This window comes from Bubalus kerabau, chromosome 23 (genome assembly GCF_029407905.1).
Source record: "Bubalus kerabau isolate K-KA32 ecotype Philippines breed swamp buffalo chromosome 23, PCC_UOA_SB_1v2, whole genome shotgun sequence".
NCBI classification, from domain to species: domain Eukaryota; kingdom Metazoa; phylum Chordata; class Mammalia; order Artiodactyla; family Bovidae; genus Bubalus; species Bubalus kerabau.
The window spans coordinates 15,496,119-15,521,650 of NC_073646.1; the positions used below are offsets into that span (position 1 = coordinate 15,496,119).

The 25,532-nt window shown below is 49.9% G+C and overlaps 1 protein-coding gene across 1 annotated transcript in view; it reads right to left on the reverse strand.

The window, feature by feature from the left end:
- Positions 1–25,532, reverse strand: part of ABCC6 (ATP binding cassette subfamily C member 6) — a 65,712-nt gene that overhangs the window by 15,081 nt on the left and 25,099 nt on the right. The window contains exons 11-22 of the mRNA XM_055561650.1: positions 21,165–21,257; positions 20,771–20,974; positions 20,049–20,195; positions 19,313–19,400; positions 17,165–17,240; positions 15,083–15,209; positions 14,735–14,911; positions 12,827–12,994; positions 12,202–12,376; positions 9,170–9,245; positions 6,614–6,734; positions 4,928–5,135 (exon numbers count right to left, since the gene is read on the reverse strand). Of these exons, the coding sequence (XP_055417625.1) occupies positions 4,928–5,135; positions 6,614–6,734; positions 9,170–9,245; positions 12,202–12,376; positions 12,827–12,994; positions 14,735–14,911; positions 15,083–15,209; positions 17,165–17,240; positions 19,313–19,400; positions 20,049–20,195; positions 20,771–20,974; positions 21,165–21,257 (1,660 nt within the window). The remainder of the gene's footprint in view (positions 1–4,927; positions 5,136–6,613; positions 6,735–9,169; positions 9,246–12,201; positions 12,377–12,826; positions 12,995–14,734; positions 14,912–15,082; positions 15,210–17,164; positions 17,241–19,312; positions 19,401–20,048; positions 20,196–20,770; positions 20,975–21,164; positions 21,258–25,532) is intronic.

The window sequence follows — 25,532 nt, forward strand, 5'->3', positions numbered from 1 at the left end:
TAAACAACACATTTCTAAGTAACACACGGGTCAAAGAAGAAACCTCATGAGAAGTCTTAAAATATTTTAAACTAAATGCAAATAAGAACACGACTTATCAAATTTGGAGGATGTAGTGAAAACAGTACTTAAAATAAATGGATAGCACTGAACGGGGCTTCCCAGGTGGTGTGAGGGCTAAAGAACCCGCCTGCCAATGCAGACACATAAGAGATGCAGCTTTGACCCCTGGATGAGAAGATCCCTTGGAGGAGGGCATGGCTACCACTCCAGTATTCTGGCTTGGAGAATCCCATGGACAGAGGAACCTGGGGGGCTCCAGCCCATAGGGTGGCAAAGAGTCAGACTGAAGCGACTTAGTGAGAGCCTGATAGTACTGAATAAGTATATATTAGAAAAAAAGGAAGCTCTAAAATTCACCATCTGAGCTTTCACCTTAGGAAACTAGAAAAAGAAGAGAAAACTGAAGCCAAAAGGAGCAGAAGAAAGTGAACAATAAAAAGCACAGTAGAAATCAATGAAATGGAAAACAGGAAATCATTAAGAAAATCAATGAAAACAAAGCCAAGGTCTTTGAAAAGATAAAAAAAAATTTTTTAAAGATAAAAAAGATAAGCTTATAGCCAGACTAAGAAAAAAGAGAGAGGAGACAAATTACTAATATCTGAACTTTTAAATAAAAGGATGTCATTACAGATCCCATGGATATTAAAAGTATAATAAATGAATACTATGAATAACTCTATGCCTATAAATTTGACAACTTAGGAGAAATGGACCAATTCCTTGATAGATACAATCTACCTAGACTTATGCAAGAAGAAATAATCTAAGTAGGCCTATTCAGAAGCTATTAGAGAAACTGAATTGATAATAGCTTTCCAAAACAGAAAGTGCCAGGCTCAGGTGATTTCCTCGTTGAGTTCTAACAAATATTTAAGGAGAAATTATATTAATCTCTACAATCTTTTTCAGATTCTCTATAATTTCTTTCAGAGGATTGAAGCAGTGGGAATATTTCCTAACTTATTCTATGAGGTCAGCATTTCCTAAAGCCAGAATCAGACAAACATTACTGCATAGATCAATATCTCAAAAGAACGGACATGTAAAAATCCTCAACAAAATAACAAATGAAATCCGACAATGTATGAAATGAATTATACATCATGACCAAGTGGAATTTATCCCAGATATGCAGAGCTGATTCAACATTTGAAAAATCAATTAATGTAATCTACTACAGAACAGACTAAAGAAGAAAAATTACATGATCATATCAATAGATGCAGAAAAAGATTATAAAATCCAGCACTTGTTCATGAAAAAAAAAAACCCTAAACAACAAAAACCTCTTTCAATAACATATGACTACATTAAATTAAAAATCTTTTGCACAGTGAAGTAAATTATCAACAAAATGAAAAATTAGCCTACTGAATGGGAGAAGTTATTTGCAAATGATATTTCTGATACGGGGTTCATATCCCAAATATACTAAGAACTCATCCAACTCAATGTCAGAAAACCAAACAACCCAATTGAAAAATGCACAGAGAATCTGAATGGACATTTTTTCAAATACGACATACAGATGGTCAGCAGGTGCTTGAAAAGATGCTCACCATCACTAGTCATCAGGGAAATGTAAATCAAACCACAATGAGATATCATCTCACACCTGTCAGAATGGCTATTCTCAAAAAGACAACAAAACAAGTGTTGGTGAGGATGTGGAGAAAAGAGGAGCCTTGTGTGCTGTAGAGAGGAGTGTAAACTGGTGTGGCCACCATGGAAACCTGTATGGGACTCCTCAAACTATTAAAAGTAGACCTTCCATACAATCCAGCAGGTCCACGTCTAGATATTTATTCCCCCAAAATGAAAACATTAATTTGAAAAGATATAGGCACCGCTATGCTCATTGCAGTATTATTTACAAAAGCCAAGATAGGGAAGAAACAGAACTGCCCACTGATGGATGAATGGATATACAAGATGTAGTATATATCCAATAGAATATGACTCAGCCAAAAAGAAAACTCTTGCCATTTGGGACAACATGGATGGACCTAGAAGGTATTATGCTAATTGAAATGACAGAGAAAGACAAATCCTGTGTAATTTGACTTACATGTGGAATCGAAAGAACAAAACAAATAAACAAACATAACTAAACAGAGTCACACGGAGAGAAAAACAGGAGGTTGCTATAGGAGAGGGGAGTGGAAGGAGGAGAGAAATAGATCAGAGAGGTTAAAAGGGACAGATTTCCCTTTACAATATAAATGGGTCAAGAGGTATGAAATATATAGTGTAATATTGTCAATAATTATCTAATATCTTTTTATGGTGACAGAGCATAACTAAGACTTCCCATGGGCATCATTTTGAAATGCAGACAAATATCAAATTACTATGTTATGTAGCAGGAAACTGGCATGAGACCAATAGTCAACAAGTACCGTAAGGGAAAGTTGAAAACTTTGAAGAGTAATGTACAACATGATAAACATAATTAGCACTGAAAGTGAAAGTGTTAGTTAGTCATGTCCAACTCTTTGCAACCCCATGGACCGCAGCCCGCCAGACTCCTCTGTCCATGGAATTCTCCAGGCAAGCATACTGGAGCGGGTTGCCCTTCCCTTCTCCAGGGGATCTTCCCGACCCAGGGATCGAACCTCGGTCTCCTGCATTGCAGGCATATTCTTTACCATCTGAGCCACCTGGAAGCCCTTATTAACACTGATGTATGTTGTATATGAAAGCTAAGAGAGTAACTCCTAAGAGTTCTCATCACAAGGAAAAATTGTTAAGTATTTGTTTAACATTTTGTATCTTATACAGAGATGACAGATGTTCACCAAACTTTATGGTAATCAGTTCATGATGTAAGTCAAATCACAGAGCTGCGTGTCAACTACATCAATAAATGTGGAAGAAAAATATGGTGTAGAACTCAGAAAAAATAAAAAAGACTGTGTGGTATTGGTGAAAGCACAGACAATCAGATCAATGAAACAGAGGTGAACGTGTAGAGCACAGATAATTGCAGGCAGTGAAACTATTCCATATAACACTCTAATGGTGGATATATGCCATTATACATTTGTCCAAGCCTATGGGATGCACTGTGTGCAGGTCAGGAAGCAGCAGTTAGAGCTGGACGTGGAACAACAGCCTGGTTCCGAATAGGAAAAGGAGGATGTCCAGGCTGTGTATTGTCACCCTGCTTCTTTAACTTCTATGCCGAATACATCATGAGAAACGCTGGGCTGGAAGAAGCACAAGCTGGAATCAAGATTGCCAGGAGAAATATCAATAACCTTAGATATGCAGATGACGCCACCCTTATGGCAGAAAGTGAAGAGGAACTCAAAAGCCTCTTGATGAAAGTGAAAGTGGAGAGTGAAAAAGTTGGCTTAAAACTCAACATTCAGAAAACGAAGATCATGGCATCCAGTCCCATCACTTCATGGGAAATAGATGGGGAAACAGTGGAAACAGTGGCAGACTTTATTTTTGGGGGCTCCAAAATCACTGCAGATGGTGACTGCAGCCATGAGATTAAAAGACGTTTACTCCTTGGAAGGAAAGTTATGACCAACCTAGATAGCATACTGAAAAGCAGAGACATCACTTTGCCAACAAAAGTCTAGTCAAGGCTATGGTTTTTCCAGTGGTCATGTACGGATGTGAGAGTTGGACTGTGAAGAAGGCTGAGCGCCAAAGAATTGATGCTTTTGAACTGTGGTGTTGGAGATCCAACGAGTCCATTCTGAAGGAGATCAGCCCCGGGATTTCTTTGGAAGGAATGATGCTAAAGCTGAAACTCCAGTACTTTGGCCACCTCATGCGAAGAATTGACTCATTGGAAAAGACTCTGATGCTGGGAGGGATTGGGGGCAGAAAGAGAAGGGGACGACAGAGGATGAGATGGCTGGATGGCATCACCGACTCGAATGACGTGAGTCTGAGTGAACTACGGGAGTTGGTGATGGACAGGGAAGCCTGGCGTGCTGCAGTTCATGGGGTCGCAGAGTCGGACACGACTGAGCGACTGAACTAATGAACTAATGGGATGTAGAACTCTCAGAGTGAACCCTGATGAAAACTGGGGACTCCAGGGGACTTTCCTCCTGGTCCAACGGCTAAGACTCTGCACTCCCAATGCAGGTGGCCCAGGGTGGATCCCTGGTCTGGGAACTAGATCCCACATGCCGCAACTAAAGATCCTGCATGCTGAAACGAAGATCAAAGATCCCATGTGCCTCAACTGAAGCAAAGCACAGCCTCCCCACCCCCCCCCCCCAAAAAAGAAGAAGACTGTTTAAAAAAAACAGCTGTGGCCTTCAGGTGCTAGGATATAGGCTCATTGCTCGTGACACACGCAGCACTGGGGGGATGTTGATAGTGACCTAGGCCATATACATGTGGACGCGGGGGTGTATTTCTATACCTTCTGCTCAATTTTGCTGTGAACCCAAAACATAAAGCTATCTTAAAAAAAGAGAGAGAGAGAAGTTAGGGGGCATTGATGGTGGGGAAATGGTCCAGGACCCACCTCCTCTGGGGGTTGGGAGGAGGGCAGCGGCAGCCATGTGGGGGTGCTGGAAGCCAGCAGCAGCCAGACTTTGGAGTGGTCCTCTGCTTGGGGGAGGGAGAGTCCAGCTGACCTGCTGCCCACCCAAGCGCTCAGGTGCCCCCAAACCTGGGGCCCAACATTCTGCCTTTGCCAATGAGGCTGGGAGAGACTCTAAGGGGTCTGTAAAAGTAGGGACTTCCCCAGCCACAGCTTAAGGATGCAGGTCTGTGTTTGCAGCCAGGACCATTGCACAGATGTTCAGGAAGAGAGGATGAGCCCGGGTGTGTAGGTGAGGCAGCCCCGAGGCACTCTTGGCTGCAGCTGGAGGATGGAGCGGAGTACCTTGGAGACAGCCCAGGAGCCCGAAGACCCAGCCCCGCAGGGCCGCGTGAGTCTGCTGCCCGTCCACGGTGGGGTCGTCTGCCCACAGGCTCAGCCAGTAGCCACGGCAGAAGGAGGCCACTTGCTGGCAGAGGAAGAGGAAAAGCGCGTAGAGGCAGAGTGGTGTGCCCACCGCTCGTAGGTAGGTCAGGTACATGGTAGCCTTCACCTATAGCACACATAGGAGAGATGGGGCAGAGCGAGGCCCCAGGGGGAGACAGGAAGGGTCAGGTGGGGCTCCCAAAGCATGCCAGCAGGCAGACAGAGCCACCATGCAGTACCTCCCGCCTGGAGCACCACCTCCCCCCAGGCCCGCCTGGTCTCAGGACCCCCTTCCTCTATGGCTCCCAGGTGGCCAGTGGGAGCCTTAACGGGGACAGGTGGTGGTACTTCCTGGGTTGGGAGTGGTTATTTGAACACCTACTATGGACAGGCATGTGTCTCCATCCTCATACTTCCCACTTGAGAGATGAGGAACTGAGACGCAGAGTGGGTCATTTATTTAAGGTCTAGTTCCTACAAATATGAAATTCTGCATGCAGCTGCACCCAGAATGAACTTGTTCAAACATCCATCTGACCCCGCTCTGCTGTTGCTGACCTGCCCTTGACTTTCTCTTGCTCGCAGAAGAAATTCCGAACCTCAGTACACCCTCTGACCTCACCCGCCCGCTATGCACTATCTGCCGGTCTCATGGGATCCTTCTCTCTGGCTTCTTCTCACTTCAAGGCCTTGATCCTTGCTGTTCCCCCTGCCTGCAATGCTCTTCGCTGCTCTTTCCATGGCTGGTTCCTTCACCTCCTTCAGGGATGTCAAATGTCACTCCTCAGAGCATCCTATCCAAGCAGGCCCCCGACTCTTGGTTCGTCCCTATCTCATCACTTTTCTTTATTTTCTTTACAGCATCTATCATTATCTGATATCACCTTTCTTATTAGCCTAATTGTTTCCTAACCCCACCACCACTGGCCTGCAATCTCCACCAAGGCAGAAACATCATCTGGCACACAGTGGGAGTTCTGAAAATGTTTGCTGGATGGATGAGTAGGTGGATGGTTGAGTGGACGAATGCGTGAGTGAACAGGTAGATGGGTGGGTGGAAGAGTAAAAGAGTGGGTCTGTAAGACGCTGGGTGGATAGACGGATGGCAGGATGGGTGGATGACTGGGTGAGTGAAGAGTTGGATGGCTGGGTGAGATGGATAGAAGCCTGAGTAGATGGGTGGGTGAGTGGGTGGAAAGGAAAATGGATGGATGAATGAATGAATAGGTAGGGAGTGGGTGGGTGGACAAAGCAGCATAGGAAAGAAGAAATACTGTAAACTTCAGATTCAGACTGTCCTAAGTTTGAGTCCCGAGTGGTCACTTGCTAGCTGTGAGAACACAGACAAATCTCTAAGCTCCTTACGGACTCAGTTTCTTCCTCCCTAAAATGAAGCCATCATCATCATCTGAGTCTATGGTGGCTGTGAACATTAAGGAGTATGAGGTGTCTGGAATCTTACGTGGCACATAGCAGGTGTTCAATAAAGGTGAGTCGTGCCCCCCAGCCTCTTCCCGCACCCAGTGCTGTGTGAGCTGGGAGGTCTCGAGCCCTGGGCGGCAGCAGCAGCCGTGGATGTGGGGTGAGGGGAGCACAGATGGTTACCCTGCCATACTGAGCGCCGTCCTTTCCTTTCGGCTGTCCTGGCCCCTCAGGATCATCCAGCGGAAGCCCTGTCTGGGCCTCTAAGGCAGCGCTGTCCTTCTCAGGCACTAACTTCACGAACCTGTCATTTAGAGCAAATGAGGACGAATCAGTGTCTCTCCTCATGGGGTGTATGGTAGCCACTGAGCCACTCACTCACTCATTCATTCATTCAACTAACACTGTGAGCACCAATTAGGTGCCACGCTCCCATTCTCCATCTGCAGTGCCAGCTAGATGCCACCTATTACCCCAGAGTCGACCAAGCCTGTTCTTCCAATGCCATCTCACTGAAGGAGCTTCTCGGCTTTCATTTTGGCCTGAGCATTGCTGCAATCATTTTGCACCTGCTGTTTACTCTCAGATTTGTCAGTCCAGGTTTTCAGGAAGTCTGCCGAACGCTTTCGGATTGTTCCTATTAACTGTGGCTGAGTAGGCAGATGACCTTAAGTATGAATTGCCATTTACTGTGAAACCATGGGAAGCTGACTAATCTCTCCGTGCCTCAGTTTCCTCAGATGTAAAATGGGGATAATCTATGTCTGTCTGACTATCAATCATCTATCAACCAATCACCTACCCATCAATCTATTTATTCATCTATCAATTTATCTTTGTGATATTGTGATTTATGTTAAGAAATATATATTTGGTCTTTGACCCCATCCCTGGCACAGAGCTCCTAAAACCCTTGTAAATTCCTAAGTGAGAAGAGCCTTGAGAGCATCTCTGTTCTACTGGGATGACTCTGGGTGGGTTCCTGGATGGGGGCTGGTCACCAGAAAAACTAAGCCATGATCAGAAGCTTGGGATTTTCAGCCCCACCCCAATTCTCCAGCGAGGGAAGAGGGGTGGGAAGTGGAGTTAATGATGAATCATGCCCACATGGGGAAGCCTTCATAAAGCCCCAGTAATATGGGATTTGGGGTGCTTCCAGGTTTGCACACACACCCAGAGGTTGACACATGGGGCTCCACGCAGACAGAAGCTCCTGCATGCAGGACCCCCCCCAACCCCAGACCTCGCCCTGTGTGTCTCTTTATCTGGCTGTTCCGTCTCCTTGATCACATCCTTCAATAAACTGAGTGCTGTGGGCTATTCGGGCAAATTAATCAAACTCAAGGAGGGCATGACGCAAGCCCCCGAGTCGTCCCCAAGTAGGACAGAAGTTGTGTGAACCCTGGGGACCTACTACTTGTGACTGGCATCTGAAGTGGGGGGAGCAGGCTTGAGGGACTGAGCCCTTCACTTGTGGGAGCTGACATTCTCTCCAGGTGGTCAGTGTCAGAACTGAGTTCAATTGTAGGACATCCTGTTGGTGTTGGAGAATCGCTTGCTGGGAAGGTTTGCGGGGAGTAGGGGAGCACCCATTTGGTGTCAGAAGTGAATGATGTAGTTGTGTGAGAGCTTCCCTAGTGGTACAGTGGTAAAGAACCTGCCTGCCAATGCACGAGACACAGGTTTGAACCCCGGGTTGGGAAGATCTCCTGGAGAAGGAAATGGCAACCCATTTCCGTATTCTTGCCTGGATAATCCCATGGATAGAGGATCCTGGCGGGCTATAGTCCATGGGGTCGCAAAAGAGTTGGGCACAACTTAGCAATGAAAAGACAACAATGATGGAGAGAAAGGGGGTTGATGATTAGCAAGTTTTTCCAATACAATATTCATCTACCTGCATCTATGTATCTGTTTTTCTCTGTCTTGCTATTTGTCTACCTACCTACCTACTTACCTCTCTATCTATTATCTATCTACCCATCATCTATCTACACGTCTATCTATCTGCTCTTACTTAGGATACTATACATCATGGGCCTGCCCAGTGAATGGCCCAGGAGTGCCCTGGGTGACTGGCTGTGATGGGAGGAACTGGGCCCAGCCTCAGGGACTGAGGCCCCTCCACTGCCCCTTGTAGTCCCCCAATGATTGGCACTTAAGTTCTCACTCTTCAGTGCCCAGCGGTCTTATTGTTCTGTTTTACAGGGTCACTTTCCATAAAAATGGAGCGCAAAGGTGGCCCATCCCCCTGCTGCAGATGGCACCTCAGTGAGTCCATCAGTGAGTGGCTAGAGGGAGCTGGAGAAAGGGGGACACCAAGCCTCCCCCTGGTGACCCCGCCAGCACTAAGTGACGCCAATGCCCCTCAAAGCATGAGCCATAGGGCCTGGCATGGACATTAACAAGCATGGCCCGACTCCTTCTTTGCATCGGCCCTGCCCCGCTGCAGCCACGAGACAACTCTGACAAACTCCATGGCCTTCATCACACCTGAGGGCAGATTGGTCATTCTGTGAAAGGGACATGTGGGGACTCAGTCATTTTGGCTAACTGACCGGCCAGCAGTCTCTGGTGAGTCGTCCTGCACTGGGCCCCGTGGTGGGTCTTTAGCAGGTGTTCAACCCAGAATGGTTGGGGCCGCCCCACCCTCCTGAAATGCAGGCGGTATAACACAGTGCCTCTGCTTCGGCCTCGGCTTTTGGGCCCTCCCTGTGCTCAGCACCACAGTGAACTCACCTCTCTGATCCGCCCTCAGGCCTCCCACCTGCAGCAGAGCCTCTGGGGTCCTTGGCACCGGCCCGGGGTTCTGTGTCTGCAAGGTCAAGAGAGCCGCGTCACTCGATGGAGGTCGGCACCTTGGGGTGTGGATGCTGGCTCTGACGCCTCCACCCATTGAGCGTCTGCATCCTCTCACCTGGCTCCTTCTCTCTCATCCCGTCCTCCCTGGGTTCTTCCCGGAACCTCATTCATTCACTCACTTATTCACTTGGCAAAAATAACCAAGCATCTGCTATGAACTTGGGGCTGGGAAACAGCAATAATCACTGCACCAAGTCCAACCGCTTGAGTCCCCCCAGTGCCCTTGCACAAGCAGTCCACTGTTTCGGGAATGTTCTTTTCCACGTAGCTCTCACCCAAACTCAGATGTCGTCTCCCCAAGGAAAGACCCTCCTACCCACCATCCCCCAGGCTGGGAGGGTCCTATCTTCAAGCCTCAGGTGGGTGACACAGTGAATCAATGTTTAGGGACTTTACCAGAGTGAGCCACTGCTTAGCAGAGGAGGCGGAGCCTGGGATGGGGGAAAACTGGCTGTGAGCCCCAGCTCTGTCTTTCAGGGGCAGCAAACAGCATACAGATGGAGGTTCAAAGCCTGACTCTGCCACTTACGAATCAGGTCAACTTGGACCAGTTCTTGAACTTCCGGGCTTCAGTTCTCATCTAAAAAATGGAGGTTCCCCGTGTCATACATCAAACTCCCACGGGCTATCTATTTTACATATGGTAATACATGTGTTTCAGGCTGATGCTCTGTGACAACCTGGAGGGCTGGAGTGGGAAGGGATGTGGGAGGGGGGTGCAGGAGGGAGGGAGGGGACATAAGTATGCCCGTGGCTGATTCATGTGGCTGTATGGCCAAGGCCATCACAATACTGTAATTATCCTCTGGTCAAAATAAATTTTTTTTTAATGAAGGTAAGTACAGTACTGAGCTCAAAGGTGCTAAGTGGTGATTAAATGAGTTAATGGAGGTGACCTTGGCAGTTCTTTATCATCACTGTGGCTGAACGTGGATCGCTGACTTTCCTACCAGAACACTGTCAATTTTTCCAGTAAGGACTGTGTTCTCTGGGTAGCTAGAACCCCTAGCTGGCACACCCGGGGCCTCTGGCCTCAAGGCACCAAGTGACCTCCTTGCTCAGTCTCTGTAGCAGTTACAAACACAGACTCGAGAGCCAAACACACCCAAGTTCTAATCTTGAGACCCTGGGCAAATTATTTAACTCTCTTCTGGCTGGGTTGCTCCTCTGAAAAGTGGCTGCGATAATTGCACAACAGGATGGACTCACAGAGCACCCTCGTGAGCACGTTGTGGGCCCCTTCCTGCTCCGACCTGGACCCCGCTGCCGAGCCCCCGCGGCCCCGTCCCCTTCCTCCTTGGCCACCACGAGGCCGTGGGGGCGCTGGATGCTCTTGGGGTCTGGGTTGGTGGGTCCTGTCTGAGGGCTGGCGGCAGTGGGCGCCTAGAGTCCACAGTTGTGCCCTGAATCTGCTGCCCTGGCACCCGGTCCTGAGGAAGCTCTCGGCCAGGACATACCATGCAGCGTGGCCCCAGCACAGGGAACCCAAAGTCTTAACCACTGGACAGCCAGGGAAGTCCCATCCAACAATGCTTCTGATAATGCTACATAACTCAGTAGGATTAATCATGGCATAAATTAATAAACTCAGGAAGAATCTCCTGCCCCAACACAAACGTCAAACTTTCAAACTGCTGGCAATTCATTGAGCAAGTGCATACCCCCCATCTAATAACAAAATCAAATGATACATCTGTGGTACATAGCACCCACAAAAACCACAAAACTTTCTTGCATGGCTGTCTTGAAGATCTGTATGAATACCTACTTATCTATACCTACTTGTTTCGATATAAAATGCTATAATTTACTTACCACTAAGTTACATTTGCCAATCAAGAGCTACATTCTTACTGCCTTACTTAGTATATCAAAGTACATCTAGGTATTCTAGTCTGTTTTCAGTCACTAGGTCATGTCCAACTCTTTGCGATCCCATGGACTGCAGCCCACCAGGCTCTTCTGTCCATTGAATTTTCCAGGCAAGACCACTGGAGTGGGTTGCCATTTCCTACCCTAGGGGATCTTCCTGATTCAGGGACCCAACCTGCATCTCCTGTATCGGTAAGCAGATTCTTCACCACTGAGTCACCAGGGAAGCCCTCGTACTAAAGTTGACCTTCCCTGAGAGCTCAGCAGGTAAAGGATCTGCCTTCAATGCCAGAGACACAGAGGACGTGGGTTGGATCCCTGGGTCAGGAAGATCTCCTGGAGAAGGAAATGGCAACCCACTCCAGTCGTCCTGCCTGGAAAATCCCATGGACTGAGGAGCCTGGTGGGCTCAAGTCCAAAGGGTCACAAAGAGTGGACACGACTGAACAACTATGCATGCATGCACTTGACCTTGGCCAAAAGGCTGAGAAGCTAGTCTAGGGATATCATATTTGGGTCTTGTTACTCAAAATGTGGTATATTGACCACAACCATCAAAAGCCTTTGAATCCCAGAATCTTTATGGGGAGAGCTTGGCATGGCATTTTAAATGAGTGTTTCAAGTAAACTTTTGCATCCAAAAGTCTGTGAACCACCACCGTGATGAAGAGATGTGAGCCTGGCTCATGTAAAGACATAGACACATGAAAGCTGGACTCGTATGCTGCATTTGCATTAAAAAAAAATGAAAAATAAGGAGAAAAAAAAACTGCACAGTGCCTCATAGAGGGGTTGTGAAGACCAAATAAGACAATGCATGTTTATAGAAGCACTTAGCACAGTCCCTGGCTCATAGAAAGTTCCACTGGCACCAACTGGGGGACGGGTGGCCTCATGGGAGAGCTGTCTGCCTCTGGCCTGGGCCTGTAGGGAGGGTGTGGTCTGAAGGCTCCACTATGGCCAGTGGGAGCTGTTTAGCCTCCTCTCCAAGGGTGGCAGAAGCCAGGCACAGAGAACCAGCAAAGCCCAGCCAGTACCTCCTTCTCCTCCATCTCCTGGCTGGCTGGCTCCATCCAGAAGGCCCACCAGGGCCCCCTTCCTGTGCAGCAGCTCCTGGAAGGAACCCATCTCTGCAATGGCCCCATCTTCTAGCACCACGATCCAATCAGCCTGGGGCAGGACGTGGAGTGCGTGGGTGACGAGAATCCGAGTCTGGCAGGAAGGGATGGAAGTTACACTCACGCATGTGACCACTGGTCCAGAGCTGGGGGAGGGGGCTGGCTGGGGGAGTGTCCTGGGGCTCAGAGTGGGAAGACCTCCCCTTCTTGTGCTCCTGCCCTGTTTCTGGAAATGGCATGTCCCAACAGAGAAGTAAAGGAGGTCCTTCAACCTGTCTTGAAACCAGAAGACACAGTTCACCTGAACCTGGCCAGTGACCTGATGCAGAGCTGTGGTAGTTTAACCACAGGCCCGTAGGCAAGAAATGACTGAAGATGTAAGCCACTGAGATTTGGGGGCTGTTTGTTATGCAGCATGGTCACAGCAAAAGCTGACCATTACAAAGAGGAAAACTGAATTACAGGAGGGTGGTGGTGGACAGATGTAGGATAGAACTTTATCTACCTTTGTACTATGGCCTCTGAGACATTTTTCCAAACTTACCGTGCCCTGGAGCAGCCCATCAGGCCCAATGACCCGGTTGAAAACATGCTGGCCAACTTGGGCATCCAGAGCTGCCAAGGGGTCATCCAGGAGGTACACAGCAGCCTTCCTGTAGATGGCCCGGGCCAGGCTCAGCCGCTGCTTCTGGCCCCCAGAGAGATTCATGCCCTGTGGTGACAAGAGATGGACAGGAACCTGGGTCTACACCTGCAATGCCAGTGTGATGGGGACACGCCTGCTCACCAGAGTGAGCTATGGCTCACAGTGCCTGTCCTCCATGGCCACCTCCAACCTGAAGCACTTGCTCTCAAGACAACATGCCCCCAGCCTCCACCTGCCTGGCCTCTACCCTTTCCAGCCAAGCTTCCTGCATCTGCCTCTCCCTCCCCTTGAGTCCGGATTCTATTCCCATTTCTCCACTGATAAAGCCTTCCTCATGGACACCGGTCACTCCCCTGTTGCCTAATCCAGTGGGAACTTTTCAGTCCTTATTTTCATTCATTCATCATTCCACTCATATTTACTGCCTGGCTATTATGTGGGGAGAGCTGATGTTAGGGTGGGGCGTGGAACATTCTAGGTCTACCTCAAAGGGGGATCCAGCAGGATTTGCTGATGGATTAGACATGGGTGTAAGAAAAAGACAGAATCAAGGAGGACACCAAGGTTTGGGCTCTGAGCTCTTTAAGGATGGAGCTTCCATTACCCAGGATGGGGTGGGTTTCAGGGGAGCAGGGAATGGGAAATCATGTTTGGTTTAGGATGTGACATAGGTGGACAGAGGTGGACGGCAGCAGGCACCCCACTCCCTCCGCTTGGCTGCAGGACGCCTTGTCTTTCTCCCCAGATGTTCCTTCTCAGCTGCTCTTTCTGGCTCCTCCAGACCCTTTCCTGGAAACTCTCCTCTTCCTTCCAGGAAACCTTACCCATTTACTTAACTTTATCTCCCATTTTTCCACTCTCAATCCCTTAATCCAAGGGTCAGCAAATGTGTTCTGTAAAGGGCCAGATAGGAACTATTTAAAGGTTTGCAGGGGCTTCCTTGGTGGTCCAGTGGTTAAGAAGCCATCTTGCAATGGTTTGATCCCTGGTCTGGGAAGACCCCATATGCTGTGGAGAAACTAAGCCCATGTCCCACAACCACTGAACCCACATGCTGCAGCTACTGGAGCCCCGTGTACCACAGAGTTCACGCTCTGCAACAAAGAGAAGCCACTGCAGTGAGAAGCCTGTGCACCGCCACTAGGGCAGGCCCCGCTCTCTGCAGCTAGAGAAAGCCCACGTGCAGCAACGCAGATCCAGCGCAGCCAAAAATAAATAAATAAAGCTTTGCTGCCCCACCCCCACCCTCGTCTCTGTCACAGCTGCTCATCTCTGCCCCGATCATGCAAGTGCAGCCACGGACCACAGGTAAATGAATGTGTGTGGCTGGGTTCCAATAAAACTTTATTTACAAACCCAGCTGGTGGGCTGGATTTGACCTGTGGATCATAGTTTGTCAATCCCAGCCCAACCTGTAGTTCTAGATGCACACATCCTGTTTATTAAACATCTCAGCCCAGATCTTTTGGTGAGGTCCTGAAAGAGGAAGCAATCTGACCGTTGTCATGCAGAGAGGCAGGGCAGGAGCCTGGGTCACCTCATTCCCAGTTGTTAGAGAGCCCCCACCCCCTACCCCACCAACCCCTGCCATGTCTCCTGGCCTCTCTTCAGTCTCCATTTTCAACCATTCTCATTAAAGACTATTTATTGAGCACTTGCTATGTGCCTGGCCCTGAGCTGGGCCCCTTTCCTCCCCTACTTCCTTGCCCACTCTGTCTCCCCTGTATCCTTCCCTCACAGGTCAGGGCACCAATGGCCCTCAGCCACCGTGCCTCCCTGGCCCATGAAGGCCCCCAGGACCCTCACCTGCTCCCCGGTTCGGGTGTGGACCCCTGCAGGGAAGCCATCCACATCTGGCCACAGGGCACAGGCCTCCAGGACCGTCTCCAGCCACGGTGCATCCAGCTCCTGCCCGAAGCACACGTTGTCCACCACAGACATGTTCTGGACCCAGGCCTCCTGGGGCACATAAGCCACCGGACCCTAAAAGACAAACAGGCTGATGGGGACAGGGTTGGGAGCAGTTTTGGAGGAGCGGTGGGAGCCAGGTTCTTGGCAGTGGTGAAAGGCAGAGAGGAGCTTAGCTGTGAGACGGTGAACCGGGAGGAACAGAAGCGGGCGACAGTCCAGTGAACGGCAGGGGCCCGGCCTCACCTTGATGCTTACGGACCCCTCCACCCTGGACAGCTCCCCGAGGAGGGCAGACAGCAGGGAGGACTTTCCTGCCCCCACGGGACCGACAACAGCGAGCAGGCAGCCCTGGGGCACCGTGAGGTTGATCCTGGCAACACAGAAGGGGTGACATGTCCCTGAGAAGGACTCAGCCTGAGTCTGGGCAGAGTTGGTGAACCCCAGACAACTGGCCTCGGCTCCTGGTAACTCATCCAGGATGGGGGGCCGCTAAGAGGATGTCTGGGGCCCCCTTCCTCTCCCAACCCCTGTATGGCTATGCGAGCTGCCATCCTGCATGTGACTGTACACGTGCCCACACATGCATGCACATGTGTACACAGATGTACACACACACACGGGTCTGTGCACACGCACTATACCACACACGCACGCACATGTGTACACAAATGCACACATGCACGCACACAGGTCTGTTCACACTCCCTGTACCACATCCACATGCACATGTGTACACACGTGGGTCTGGGCACACTACACCACACACACGTGCACACATGTACACAGATATACACATGTGCACATGGGTCTGTGCACACACATCACACATGCGTGCACATGTGTACACAGATACACACATGCACACATGGGTCTGTGCACACTCACTACACCATACCTCATGCACACCTGTACACAGATACACACATGCCAGCATACCCAAGGGCACATGTAACTGTGCCCACATGCACTATACACACAGATGCACACCCTCACACAAGTACACATACACACGCACACAACACATGTGCACAGAGACATGCACATGACATATGCACAATCTATGCACACACAAGTGCATACACAAGTGCTCTCGCACACACACCTGTGTGCACACACAGATGTACACCCATATGTACACATGTACTCACACACACAGAGTTTACTGGTCGGGAGGATCTAACTAGCATCCCCTGTTGCCCAGGTCACAGCCACAGGCTCCGCATTGCTCTCCCTACTGAAGCCCTTGCCCCTCCCTGTCCATGCCCTGCGGTCCATCCCCCACACACAGGCCCGAGGGACCTGCTCAAACCCAACTCCCCAGTGGCAGCCCCAGCAGTTCCCGCTTCACTTGGGGTGAAAGGTGAGGTTCTGACAATCCTGAAGGACGCCCAGCATCCCATCACTGCAGCCATGCTGATGTCCTGTTTCTCACACACACCTGGGCGATCGTGCCCCACAAGTGTCGAGTGGCAAAGTCTAGAGATTCTTTCAGTTGTCACACCTGGTGGGGCTGCTCTCGATACTGGGAGTTCTGCTAATCCTGCGACAGGGCACAGGATAGCCCCCACCACACAGAACTCTCAGCCCCAAATGTCAGTGATGTGGAGGTGGAGAGTCCTGGGTCCAGGCACACACCTGCCACAGGACCTTGGCACTTGCTCTTCCCACTGCCTAGAAAGCTCCTCTCCCAAACACGTGCAAGGCTCATTCCTTCCCGTTATCTGACCTCTGTTTAAATGCCAGGCCTTCCCTCACTGCACATACCCCACCCTTGACATCACTCTGCCCCCTCACCCTGATTTCTCATTTGTGCCCGCTGCCCCACCCCACCCCCTGCCATCAGAATGCCAGCCCCAAGAGCACAGGGCCCTTGTCTGTTTTCTTCACTCTATTCCCAGTTCCTAGAACGGGGCCTGGCACATAGCGAGTGCTCAATAAACACTATGAAATGAGTGGATGACAACCAACACAGATACAGTCCAGGGTGTTTCCTCTCCCTTCACAGGGAGCTTTGCTATTGGCTGGGGTTTTCTGCCACAGAGACCCAGCCAAAGAGCTGGGGGCTGGAGGTGACAATGGCCAGTTTGACATAGCAGAGACAGAAGTCGCCACGGCTTACTGGACCGAGGCTCCTCTTGGCCAGGCCTCTGTCAACATCAAAATGACCAGCCTGGGGACCAGAGGGGCGTCTCCTCCCTCATAGGCAAGGCTCAGAAACCCTGTTCCTGTCCGTCTATGGGAACTCTCGCTTTCCCGTCTTCCTCCCCCACCTCCCCACCTCGCCAACATCCAAGGGAAGGCTGTTCCCAGGGCAACCACCTGTACCTGCGCAGGCAGGGAGCGCTCTCCTGGGACCAGGTGAAGGTGCCTTCCTGTATGCTGATGCAGTCCTCCCCAGCAGCTACAGGGCATACAGGCCAGTTACACAAGGTGCTCCCGGCTCGCCCCTCCTCCAGGACACCCACGGGCCGCAGGAAATCTCCCCCACTAAACAAACTGTTCCTCCACACACTGGCTCGTGTGACCCTGAAGTGGTCACATTCTCTCCCTGTCAGATGGTTACATAACTCAGTGGTTGGCAAACCACAGCCTAGGGGCCAGACCCTGTCTGCTGCCTATTTTTATAAAGTTTTATTGGAACACAGCCACGCCCATTCATTTATGTATTCCTGGGGTGCTTTCACACTAGAAAGCCAGAGGTGAGCAGTTACAACAGAGAAAAAAGGACTTGGAAAGCTTAAAACAAGTACAATTGGGTCCTTCACAGAAAAGGTTAGAGGGCAGCTGATACAATTTATCACCTGATCCAGGACCCTGGAAATGGAGTGTTATTCATTTCACCAGGACCACTGATGTAACCAGGGATATATAGTCTTCCCATGTCTCTGGGTTTCAGATATTTTATCTATGTAATAAGGGAGGCACCAGATTACTGGTTTCAGACCCTGAATACACATTTAGAATCACCTGGAAAGATTTTTTTTAAAAAACACAAAGCTCTCCATGGTTCAGCTCAAACCAATAAAGGAGACTCTGCTTGAGGGTGAGGCCTGAGAACCCTACATTTAATAAGCAGTCAACACCCACTGAACTGGATGGTCTCTAGGGGAGGGTTTCAGACTGCAGGATGCCCAGTTATATCTGAATTTCAGATAAACCATGAGCACTTTTTCAGGATAATTTTGCCCACACGTTACATAGGAGATAGTTATGCTAAAAAAATCCGAATTTTTTAATACGTGAAATTCAGACTTAACTGGGAGTCCTGTGTTTTCCTTTGTGAGTTTGGCTACCCTGCTCTGGGGGCTTGTCCTTTCTTAAGTCTGGGGTGTGGGGGTACGTCTTCATTTCCGTCTGTAAAGTGGGTGGGTCACGGGAGCACCTACCCCACGGTGCCGTGGTGAGGTTCGAGGGGGTCATCACTAAGAAAAGCACTTCCAAAGTGCTGGCTCATGGTAAATGCTCAGTCACTGCCAGCTGTTGGTGTTTGTGTTAATCTCACTGTCACACACCTTCACGGGTGTGTGAGAGTGCAAGGACTGGGGTGGGGGCAGGGGGGTGTGGTGAGGCTCCGGTCATAGGCAGGTGACCAAGGGTATCAGAGTCATGACTTAAATAACACTCAGGGGTTTCTGGTCCAGGGTCCACAGGGCCTCATGCTGGGATTCAGGCATGACATCTCGGACCCCAGGCTAGTTATCGGGCAGCTCCCGAGAGTCAGGGGCCTGCTCTCTCTTGGTGGCCCTCAGGACGGTCCTCAGGACAGTGGAGGTGGGTTGCCACAGTGGGGAGCAGAGGCCAGGAGTGGGGCTGTTACTGCCTGGGCCACACAGCTGGCAAGGCAATCCTGGGATTCCAAGCCAGCATCCACCTCCAAACACCCGAATCACATCAATTCGGCTAAACGTGGCTGTGCCCAGCTGAAAACGTGCCAGAGCCGTGAGGAGCCTCAGAAACACCAATCTGGGGTTATTTAGAGGTCTCTTTGCTGACGTAAGTTTTATTGGATTATTGGATTTTTACCAAGAATAATTCTAATAATAACTAAAATGCATTGGATGCTGACTTGCTGCAGGGCCCTGCTCTAACTGCGAGGCTTAAGAGGACCCATTCAACCCTCACAACAATCCTGTGCAGAGGTGCTGTGATGATCACCATGTCCATTTTGCAGATGGGAACACTGAGGCTTGGGCAGATTAATAACTGGTCAAGGTCACCCATCCTGGGGTCCGTGCTGGAGCCAGAATTTGGATTCGGATGATTTCTAGGTAGGCAGCTTGAAGCTTGCTTAGTCACAAGGGGAGGATTCATACACAGTGCCTGTTCCAAGTAACACCGCCTACAGCATGGTCTGCACATGCAGTCCCATTGCTGGCAGCCCCCAACTGGGGTCCTGGCATTCCACCAGTGGGAAGGGGGGCCCTGCTGGTTCTCTTGTCTCTCCCACCCCCTCCTGCTGAACTCAGCTCTCACCGCATCTGGAGGGACTTGAGTCCACAGCCCCAGGGTCAGTTTCTTCCAGGGAGAGGAAGGCAGCTAGGCGGTCAAAGGACACCCGGGCCTGGAGAAACCAAAGCCTTAGGTCAGCTGTATCGTAAGGGCCACAAGGGAACTCAGACTTCGGGTGTCGGGTGCCTCAGGATACTGGGAAAGCTTCCTGCCTACCAAGCCCTACACATTTACAAGGCACCAGCACAAAGCTTTGCAGGTCGCGGATGATGAAGCGCATGAGGTTGGCGCAATGCTGGCGGTGAGCTCCCAGCTCCTTGCTTCCATTCTGCAGACCAGACCAGGGAGGAGGACGGTGGCTTTTTTGACTGCCTGACATCAGGAACAATTACAGACTCTGTCCGCCTGGGGGTGTCTCCACTCCCAGCCCCAAGCCCGTCTTCCGGGATGAAAGAATAAATAGGAATGTCTCAGCTGGAGCAGTTTTTTCATTTTCATCACGCGCAAGGAGACACAGTGTGAGTAGAGACAGTAAAGGAAGAGAAATGAAATGAAATCCGTTTGTATTAATGTAAAAAAGGGACCAGAATGGATCCTCGCAGATGGGTTTGCTAGAAAGGTGATGCTGCCTATTTTGAGGATGCTTGCTGGCTTCTTCCCACTGTTCCCTGTGACTGGCTCTCTTTCCCTGTTTTGTTTCCTTGCTTCAGCCCAGCCTGCAGGGTTCCTCCCGGACAGCCTCCGCTCCCCGCGGCCTCACCTGGACGACGGAGTGGATGGAGAAGGGCAGGAAAGCCTGGGCCTTGTTGAGGATGTTGAGAACCGTGAGGGTCACGAAGGCTTTCTCGGCGTCCATGGCGTTCTCCTCGGCCACCAGAGTATGCACAGCAAAGACAACCAGTGCCACCTGGGTGAGACACGGGTGGTGACATTGAGCTGCTAAATGTGGCCAGGGAAGGCAGGCTGGCTGCGGGTCTCCAGGGGCCAAATGGCCACACCTGCCATGTTGGAATGGCTTTTCTTCCACCCAGATCATCCCCCAAATTCTGCTATTGATGGAGGGAGTTGTGTGTATGTGGCCCCCACTCTTAGTATCAGAAACTCTTAGTTCCAGGTATTGGATGATGATGCATTTTTCCATCTTGTTAGCATTTTCGTGGTCCTAGACAACAGTGGGATTTATGACTCTAGACTCTGGGAAGATGACTCAAGTCGCAGGTGTCAGCCACCACGGAGTACTCTGGGTCCTGGTGGCACTTGTGGTTTTAAATGTCACTGGGTGGGGGGTTCATTTCCAGGGGTTGGTGCTGTTATGTTTTCGGGTGTTATTGATACGATGGTCATGCTAGGTGATGGTCAGTCTGCGACGGTCACTCGGTGTGATGGTGACCCCGTGAGCCTATATGGGGAGCCCTCATCCCACACCCCCTGCACTCCCCCCCCCCAAGTCCTTGCTCTGCAGGGGGACCAGAGTGACATCACCAGAAACGTGGACACTTGGAAGGACACCAGAGACACGGAGAAGAGGAGGCTGGAGGTCTTCAAGGCGCCCAGCTCCTGGGCCCGGATGTGCAGGACTCTGTCCAGAAAGGCTCCCTCCCAGCCATGGTACTTGACCGTCCGTACGTTCCTGAGGATGCAGCTGGTGAGCCGCGCCCGACAATCCTTCTGCCTCATTTGCTCTTGCTGGGACCAGAGGGAAGAAGAGAGGAGAGGATAGGAAGTCTGGAATGTTCCTTCTCTGCAACTGCCACAAGCCCCCACCCCTATCCTGCACCTGCCTCCTCCCCCCTGCCCTGCACCAGCGCGGGTCCTGAGACCTGCAGGCTTGCCACCCACTTCCAGCCTGGAGTGTCCCTTCTTCCAAATGCCAAACCTGATGGTGGTTTCTCTTCTTGGTGATGAAGAAATTCAGAGGGAGGAGGCTCACGAAGACAGCGATGGCGGTGAGGGCAGACGGTCCTAGAAGCTGGAATAAAGAGGGGGCTGGATGTCATGAGACGCCTCCAGGAGCCCAGCTGTCAAAACGGGGCTGGTTGGGGTGGGGGGTGGTGTTGTGATGCTCAGACTCGGGTCCTAAGGCAGTGAGGTGTCAGAGAGTCCAATGAGAGCAGCCACCAGGTCATAGAGACCAGGACTCCTGGGCTCCTTAGAAGGGAACACGTGGAACATGGAGCCCACCTGTGTTTGGTGGGGGAAGGAAAAATGATGAACCTCACATGATGGAGGGGGCGGTCATAGTCATGACAGGACATGCATCCAAATGGGCAGGGTTGTGCCTGGCTACTATGATGAAAACAGACTCTGGATGGGGATCTGGGTTCCAATCCTGAATTTATGCCACACTTTGGTGTGGCCCTGGGCAAGTGAGAGCTGAACCCATAAAGAAGGCTGAGCGCCAAAGAATTGATGCTTTTGAACTGTGGTGTTGGAAAAGACTCTTGAGAGTCCCTTGGACTGCAAGGAGATCAAATCAGTCAATCCTAAAGGAAATCAATCCTGAATATTTACTGGAAGGACTGTTGCTGAAGCTGAAGCTCCAATACTTTGGCCACCTGATGCAAAGAGTCGACTCATTAGAAAAGGCCTCGATGCTGGAAAAGACTGAAGGCAGGAGGAGAAGGGGACACAGAGGATGAGATGGTTGGATGGCATCACCGACTTGATGGACATAATTTGAAAAAGCTTCGGGAGTTGGTTATGGACAGGAAGCCTGGCGTGCAGCAGTCCATGGGGTCGCAGAGTCAGATAGGACTGAGCCACTGAACAGCAACACCTGGGCAAGATAGTAACCCTCCCCATGCTGCAGTTTCCTCATATTAGAGGGGAGTGGAGCTGTTTCCACTGCCTGTAGCAAGGGCTGCTGTTGTACAATCATTAGCTGAATCTTCAATTCACCCCCTGCAAGGGTTGCCAGACTTAGCAAATAAATATATTTAACTGCAAGCCCAGTTAAATCTGAATTTCAGATAAACAGCAAATAAGTTTTTAGTGTAAATATATCCCATGTCATGTTTGGGATAGACTTACAATAAGAAATACTTCTGTTGATCTGAAATTCATCTTTAGTTGGACGTCCTGTATTTTCTCTGGCAGCCCTGCCCCCACCAGCTTTGTGACTGGGGACAGGTCTCTTCCCTCCCTCTTTGGTTTCTCTCTCTGGAAAATGTGAAAGTGGCCAAGAGGATAAACGATTTTTATGTGGTTGAAACAGTAAAATGAAACAGCTAGCCCGTCTGTTTCATTTATGCAGCAATATCGCCACCCAGGGGTCACATGGAAAGGCTCCTAGAAAGCAAACGCCTGCCAGAGCTGGGAGACTACTCAGAGGACTGTGAACAGAAGGTTAAATAAGCTCTCTCTGGCAAAAAATGCTATAAACGCTAACCCCAATGCCCACTCCTCCCCCTTTACCAGGGTCTCCTGGTGACTTTCTGAAGTTAGGGACCTTCTGCCAAGAGGCAGACAAAAGTGATGGGTGGTGTCATCTGCAGATTCACTGGGGTCACTGGTCAGCCTGCTTCACTGCCCTGTATTTTCCCCCGTGTCCTTCCTCCCTTTCTATCCAATAATAACAGCTAACGTCTATTTACTTGCTGAGAACCCACTATGTGTGCTAGGCCCTAGACTGCAAGGTGGCAAGTCAAAAAGCATCCAGGCTCCAAGCCCTTATGGGGAGGGTCGGGGTAGAAGCAGCAGCAGACGTATAATAATGATGATAACACACAACTGGTATTCTGGAACATTCCACACTCACTCACAGTCAATAAGCCATTGATACACCCACCCAGGGGCCCGTGAAACCCGGCATGCAGGCCAGATTCCTCCACCTGTTTATGTGTAGACCTCAAGCTGTACAAAATGATCCATAGGTTTTCCACTACCAAATGATTGATAATGAAAATCAAATGAAGATTCTACAACACATGGAAATTATGTGAAATTCAAACTTCAGTGTCCATAAGTGATTTTATTGGAACCCCACCAGGCCTGTTTGGTTAGTATGGTCTGTAGCCGCTTAGAAGGGCAGAGTTGAATAGTTTTAAGAGAGACCCTACTACTCCTAGAATGTCACACCCTGAGAAAACCATAGTTTAAAAAGACACATGTACCCCCATGCTCACTGCAGCATTGTTTACAATAGCCAGAACATGGAAGCAACCTAGATATCCATTGACAGATGAATGGATAAAGAAGATATGGAACCTGTATACAATGGAATATTACTCAGCCATAAAAAGGAACACATTCGAGTCAGTTCTGGTGAGGTGAATGAACCTAGAGGCTGTTATACAGAGTGAAGTCAAGTCAGAAAGAGAAAAAACAAATATTGCATATTCACGCACATATATGGAGTCTAGGAAAATGGTACTAAGAAATCTATCTGCTGGGAAGGAACAGGGACCCAGATGTAGAGAACAGACTTGTAGACACAGCGGAAAAAGAAGGTGGCATGAATTGAGAGAGTAGCGCTGACATATATACACACTGCTGCTGCTGCTGCCAAGTCGCTTCAGTCGTGTCCGACTCTGTGCGACCCCACAGATGGCAGCCCACCAGGCTCCCCTGTCCCTGGGATTCTTCAGGCAAGAACACTGGAGTGGGTTGCCATTCCCTTCTCCAATGCATGAAAGTGAAAAGTGAAAGTGAAGTCGCTCAGTCGTGTCCGACTCTTAGCGACCCCACAGACGGCAGCCCACCAGGCTCCCCCGTCCCTGGGATTCTGCAGGCAAGAACACTGGAGTGGGTTGCCATTTCCTTCTCCAATGCATGAAAGTGAAAAGTGAAAGTGAAGTCGCTCAGTCGTGTCCGACTCTTAGCGACCCCATGGACTGCAGCCCACCAGGCTCCTCTATCCATGGGATTCTCCAGGTAAGAGCACTGGAGTGGGGTGCCAGTGCCTTCTCCGATATACACACTACCATGTGTGAAACAGCCAGCTAGTGGGAAGCTGCTGCAGGGAGCCCAGCCTGGCACTCTGATGACCTAGAGGGGTGGGAAGGGGGGTGGGAGGGAGGCTCAAGAGGGAGGGGATATAAATATATAGACAGATAGTTATAGTCATGACTGATTTGACTTATACAGCAGAAATCAACACAACATTGTACAGCAATTATCCTCCAAATACAAAAGTTTTTTTAAAAAAGAAAAAAAAATATCTGAGCTGGTCCTCTACAGAAAAGTTTGTGAGCCTGACACCCACACCTGGAGCAGAGCGGAAGATCTTTAAAGAGCTCCACCCCCATGTGTAATCAACAAGACAAACAGTTATAGGGTACAGCTAGGTCTCGCTGTCTACGCGCTCACTGAATTCAACTCAAGGGCAGAGGCCCTTTCTTTAATTCCATATGCAGGGTATGATGTTGGAGGCAGTAGGGTCTCTCTTGGAAAAGTTACTGATTATTTTGTAGAGGTTGAGATCTGCACATAAGCAGGTGGAGGAATCTGGCCTGCATGCCGGGTTTCACACACCCCTGGGTGGGTGTATCGGTGGCTAAATAGCTGTGAGTGAGTGTGTGGAATGTTCCAGAATACCAGTTATGTGTTATCATCATTATTGTACCTCTGCTGCTGCTTCCATCCCCACCCCACCCCCATAAAAGCTTGTAGCCTGGATGCTTTTCAACTTGCCACCCTGCAGTTCAGGACCCAGCACACACAGTGGGTGCTCAGCAAGTACACAGACGTAATTATTATCATTGGAGAGAAAGGGAGGAAGGACACGGGGGAAAATGCAGGGCAGTGAAGCAGGCCGACTAACGACCCCAGTGAATCTGCAGATGACACCACCCATCACTTTGCCTCTTGGCAGACAGTCCCTAACATCAGAAAGTCACCAGGAGACCCTGGTAAAGGGGGAAGGCTGGGCATTGGGGTTAGCTACTGTAGCATTTTTGCCAGAGGGAGTTTATATGTCATTATTACTTTGCAGATGAGGAAATTAGGCACAGAGGGGCTAGTTGTGGGAAAGTTTCGCAACTAGCAAGTGATAAAAGCAGGGTATGAGCTCACTGCAAGGTCTGATTTTAATTAAAAATTTTAAAAGAAGGGAATTCCCTGGCGGTCCAGTGGCTGGGTCTTCAAGCTTTCACTGCCAAGGGTGCAGGTACAAGCCCTGGTTAGGGAAATACAATCTCACAAGCTGCGTGGGCAACCAAAAATAGGTCCTACATCACAAAACAGATATAAAGGAGTCAGAATTAAGTTCTGATTCCGCCCCCTGCCCCTGCCCCCAGTGGCTACT